This window comes from Haplochromis burtoni, unplaced genomic scaffold, assembly GCF_018398535.1.
Source record: "Haplochromis burtoni strain Fernald_Lab_line unplaced genomic scaffold, NCSU_Asbu1 Contig_15, whole genome shotgun sequence".
Classification (NCBI taxonomy): Eukaryota; Metazoa; Chordata; class Actinopteri; order Cichliformes; family Cichlidae; genus Haplochromis; species Haplochromis burtoni.
In genome coordinates this window covers 929,887-935,474 of record NW_024582376.1, presented here as the reverse complement: position 1 = coordinate 935,474, position 5,588 = coordinate 929,887, and the positions used below count along the sequence as shown (strand labels likewise).

Here is a 5,588-nt window from a genome sequence, read left to right as displayed (position 1 = left end):
ATAATAATAATAATAATAATAATAATAATAATAATAATAATAATAATAATAATAATAATAATAATAGAGGAAAAAATAAGATAACATCTGTGATAGAAAAAGTGACCATATTTTGAGTCTAAGCATGAAATTGAGATCTAAATCATAATTAAAAATTCATTATAATGACAATTATAATTACCACTATCGGCATTATGGAAGTGTAAGATGATGTTTGCTGTAATAATAATAATAATAATAATAATAATAATAATAATAATAATAATAATAATAATAATAATAAACGGGGGGGGGAAACTTCCACGGGTCTTTCCTTTTACAGGAAGGATTTTACACTCTTCCCAGATTTTTGCTTTGCTTGATATCCCGCATGTAAACGGTGTGAAGGTGATAATATTTTGTTTGATTGAGGGTTGTTGTTTTCTTTTAATGCAATACGATAAGTGTGGCTCGACTGACTTGTATTAATGCTGCATTTATTGATGTAATGCTGTGTTTGTGAGACGGTTGAGTGGATCCCCAGAAGTGTTATGGAAGTTGTAATAAGTTAAATGAGATCTTAAGATCTTAAGAAAGGAAGGCAGAGTTCACCAGCAGCATGCAACTTCCTCTCCCAATTATTCTCTGTGATTAGGGTTTTTCCCCCCCTCAACACGTTTGGATTATTTACCGTGTTCATTATCTCAATTAGGCGCTGCTCGTGTCACGAGACCACGTTTTGAATCTTTATTGTCCAAACGGGCGGAAACAAATAAAGCCTCTAAATATTTGTCTTCGGTTTCTGGGTGTATATGTTACCACGGCCCTGTTTGTCAGCGCTGCTGTAGTTTTTCACGGGGACAGGCCATCTGCGCAGAAACCCAGTAAGGGCTTCGCCGAGTCTGTGGGGTCGGTGGGTGGTTGGTGGGGGGTCAGACAGGTCTTGTGCAAGGCGCGGGAGGGGCGGGGGGACATATAGAACACAGTTGTTGTTTTTGTTGTTATTTTTTTTGTTGTCATCTGTTTTTCTCAAAAACCTTACAGCATCTTATTTCACACTCGTATGGCCCGATTTCGTGGTGTCACAGTATTTGTCTCCACAACGAACATGGCGGTCTTCTGGATTGGGGTGGGGGGCATAACAAAACGGGTACCTCCATTAAAAAAAAAAAAAAAAAATCCCCCATCTCAAACTCAACCCACCACACCCCCCGAAAAAAAAGTTAAAGCCAGCTTTTTGCAGGGCTCTATACCGGTCTCAACTGGAATCTCACCAATAAGGCGTATTGTGTCCCGAACAAGGGGCACAGCTCGGGGGATTTGCATAAATTATGTATTATTTTCTACCCAAATCAAGAACAGCTCACCCTCACTCTCTATCTGTCTCGTTCTCTCTCTCTTTTATCTCTGCTGGGGCATTATACATTTTTACCAGTTGCATGCACAGACCACACATTTATTTTGATGTGTTTTTTTATTTTTTAAATTGCGCCTCAATCAATAACTGCAGTGCATTTTCCTGCTTTTATCGTGCTAATAAATTATACCTGAAGCGTGCACAAAAGAACTTCCGATTGACATCTAACTGTGATCAATAAATGAAGCCAGCTGACAGCCAAATCAATATGATATTTCAATCAAGCTTTCGCCGTGCGTGTATATAGGCCTGCTGACGTGAAAGGGGGACTGCACGCCGACGCATTGCATCGTGGGCTAATTCAGCCGGTGCTTTGTCTGAGAGATTCAAAGCAGATTATCATAGTAATAAATCGTTTAATCTGTGTTCCAAGGCGTTTCTCTGAAATTGACGCTTGTCGATTTCAACAGGAGGAAAAAGAGAAGTGAGCTGTCTTTGAAGCGAGTTTTTTTTTTGTGTGTGTCTGTGTGTGAGTGCGTGTTATGGCGGTGATTAGACAAAACTGCGAGGCATTTAAGCGATTCTCTGACATGGATTTTTCTGCAGATAAGGGTAATTAATTTCAGTGGTCATTTAATGAGAGGGAGGCGGAAAGAGAAAGAGGGAGATGCTCTCGGATCGCTTTGCTCTGATGTCCAAAACCATAATAGCATTGCTGCTATTCGATATCCGAGAGACCATTCAACTCTTCAGGGACACTAATCTATAGAAAGATGAAACCAGCGCTGACAAGGTTATTTATTATAGTCCAATAGTCCTGCATATTTCCAACAAGAGCGTTTCATTTCTGATATGATTTTAAATCTCCCTTTAGTAGATTTACACTTTCCTTTTTTTTTTGACTCCACTGTTTCCCTTCTCTCTGCTTCCGCTCAAACTGTCTCTCTCTTGTTGTAGACTAAACGTAATAATTAAAATCTGGGGTTAAGCAGTGCCATTAATATTTCACTGCTCCTCGGGGATATTGTTTTTCTTCGGTTGTTGTCACTTTGAGAGGAATTACACATGGCCTCGCAAGCAGCTGCCAATCAGTGGGTCTCTAATTAATTTCTGTCCCCACAGGTTTGGTTCCAGAACAGAAGAGCCAAATGCAGAAAGCAGGAAAACCAATTACATAAAGGTACACTTTTATCCCACACAACACAAACGACTATATGTTTATGTCTATTCCACTTTACTTTTATTCAACTGCAAAGCAACTGCACACTCGAACGCGAGCCAGCCTTTATGTTACTATTTAGTTAGTGGCTTAATTTCCAGTTAATTACGCCATCAGAATCATGGCGTTTTCTTTTTGTTTATATATTTTTTAAGTGAGTGTCTATCTTGGACGTTATTGGAAGTTTACTCCAGACAATCAGCTTTTACTGCTCGTTATTCAGCCCTGCGGTTTTACTCTTTGTGTCGTTGAATATTCTTCTCACATGATTAGGCTATCATCTGTGTTTTCGCAGGAGTCCTGATTGGAGCAGCGAATCAGTTTGAAGCCTGTCGTGTAGCGCCATATGTCAACGTGGGGGCTTTACGGATGCCATTCCAACAGGCAAGTTACTTTGAAGCGTCTAGTCTTAAAACCAGACCAATCCCCCGACTGCTCTCTTGGCACAGCCTCTGCCCAAGTGCTATGCAGAGACTCCAGATCCAATGTAGGGGGTAACTAAACTCTTATTACCACACTGACAAAAACACTGTGCCAACACAGAGGAGTCTGTACAGCCTAATTGGAAAATTCCTTTTATTTTTTACAAATTTATTTTATTTTTTTTAAACCAGCTATTTGTCTTTTTTCTTCTTCTTAATCATTAAACCACAGCACACAAACATATTAACGGCCCAGCAGGCCAAAACTACTACTAGTAGTACTAAAACATTTTAACATTTAAATAAGTGAAGGGAAATCCCTGATATTTGATTTAGGCTACTAATTTGAACACCTGTATATATGGTAGCTAATAGCACGATACAGAGAATCTGGATAAAGCCATTATCTTCTGTCATGTCAGTGAAGTCTAGTTTTTAGTTTGAGCACCGCTGGTTAACTTTATTTCCCAAAGGCCACATAAGTTTGGCTTTAGATTGCATTTCATGCAGTCGATGTCCAGCAAAATAAAAACACAAATTTGATCTCTGACTCACAAGAGTTGCAGTGTAGCCACTAAAACCCCAGGAGCTAAACGACACGGCCAGTGATTATTGCTCACTGTTTCACTGAGCAGCCATACATTTTCTTTCTTTCTTCTTCTTCTTCTTCTTCTTTTTTTTTTAAAGCAGCCTAATCGAAACTAAATCTGCAGTCACACCAGTGAAAATGAGCCTACAGACAAAGTTAACGCATGTTCTCCCCCTTCTCTCCCCATCCGTGCGTCCCGTCCTGTAGGATAGTCATTGCAACGTGCCGCCCTTCTCCTTTCAGGTGCAGGCGCAGCTACAGCTGGACAGCGCCGTGGCGCACGCGCAACACCACCTGCACTCTCACCTGGCGGCGCACGCGCCCTACATGATGTTCCCTGCGCCGCCGTTCGGCCTCCCCCTGGCGACGCTCGCGGCAGAGTCAGCCTCCGCCGCCTCCGTCGTGGCCGCCGCCGCCGCCGCCAAGAACACCAGCAAAAACTCAAGCATCGCCGACCTAAGACTGAAGGCCAAAAAGCACACGGCCGCGTTGGGACTGTGACCCCTCCTCCCTCTCCCCCCTTCCACTCTACTCCACTTCCCTCACCTCCCCTTCCCCCAGAGAGACGTTACAGGACACGAGGCGCGGACGCACTACGGAACTTGCGACTGAGAGACACTGAACTTTAACGCTTATAAAGTGTGCGGGAAAAAATAATCCAAGGACAAAGTGAGAAAAAAAATTATCCGTGGACGTTATTTATGTTTTTAAAACGAAGGACAACGAACATGACTATTAAATATAGGCTATTTATGAGAAAAATAAAAGGGGACTGTGACGTTATAGCCTACCCAGACGTGGTTTTTGACGCCAAAAAACAAAAACAAAACAAACAGACAAACAAACAAACAGAAAAAGATTTTAAAAATACAACAAAAAAAAAAAATATTGGCGGATGGGGTGGATAGCAAGGCTATACCCACCGCCTTCTCTCAGCAGCCACACGGCTGAGGAGGCCGGCGGGACACCTCGAGGAGCAGGAGGAGGAGGATGCAGCTGGGTCGGTTAATACTTTGTCAAACAAGGCGAACCATTCTGCAGTTGTTTTGATCTGTTTTATTATTGTTATGTTATTATTATTATTTCAGTTTGAACCTATATAGAGGCTGGCCTCGTTATATTTCCAAACCAATTTCTCTGTGTAAGGACAGAGCGGGAATTCTTTGACAAACAACAAACAAACAAAAAAGAGAGAGACAATAATCGAAGTGTTTTTCCCTCCTCTGTTTCCTGTCCAATTTGGAAATGCCTCGGCAGTGTTGTGCATGAGTATGTCTTCAAGGATGACGTGACGTGAGCCCCATCTCCCTCCCCTCCCTTTCTCTACCCCCCACCTCCTCGACAAAGGGCAACTCTCACTTGAATGTCTGGCCCATCTGACCTTGTTTGGACCTCCTCTGGTAAAGGTGAAACGGGCGACACACCAGAAATGTGAGATTGTAAAACATGTGTAGGCTATGCTGAACTTTCTGTTAGGATAACCCGATCTGCTGCCCATATTCACAAGGCGATCTGTGCCTCCCTCCCAGCCCCCCTCCTCCAGCGCTTTAAAGGAGGGCGTATTGCCATGAATGCCATCTTTTTGGCAGTGAACAAACAGAGAAATTACAGCAACACGAAGACTGTATTCAAACCGGTACGGGCACGTGTAAAATATGTTTATAAACCAGACACATGCATTATTTTATTATTTAGTGGCTTCATGAATGCCTTGTGTGTGGGACGGGGTGGGGTTTGTTCATTTTGTATTTTACTTTATTTCCGTGTATTAAAAAAATCATGTGCTTTCTGTATGTAATTTTGATGTTTTTATAAACAGTGAAAGTGAACTCACCTGAGGCACGGGTTTCTACAAAAGTAAAAACAAGCAAACCAAAAAAAAAAAGTTTAAAAAAATCACGAGATTGTTTAACTTTTTTCCCCCCATCACATGTGAAACTTGGATCCACCTAAAGAAAAGTGTTTTTCGGTCATATAATAAATTAACAAACGTTTCTTAAACGAGTCGACAATTTTTTTTTT

At 41.6% G+C, this 5,588-nt stretch overlaps 1 protein-coding gene across 2 annotated transcripts in view; it reads left to right on the top strand.

Annotated features, from left to right (window-relative positions):
- Nucleotides 1-4,545, top strand: part of shox2 (short stature homeobox 2) — a 7,001-nt gene extending 2,456 nt beyond the window's left edge. Inside the window, exons 2-4 of one of the 2 annotated variants that reach the window (XM_042218081.1) lie at nt 2,459-2,516; nt 2,851-2,939; nt 3,810-4,545. In XM_042218081.1, the coding sequence (XP_042074015.1) occupies nt 2,459-2,516; nt 2,851-2,939; nt 3,810-4,067 (405 nt within the window). In that variant the 3' untranslated portion in view covers nt 4,068-4,545. Of the gene's footprint in view, nt 1-2,458; nt 2,517-2,850; nt 2,940-3,773 lie in introns of both variants that reach the window. The other variant, XM_042218080.1, reaches the window with a different exon arrangement.
- The last annotated feature ends 1,043 nt before the right edge of the window (nt 4,546-5,588 follow it).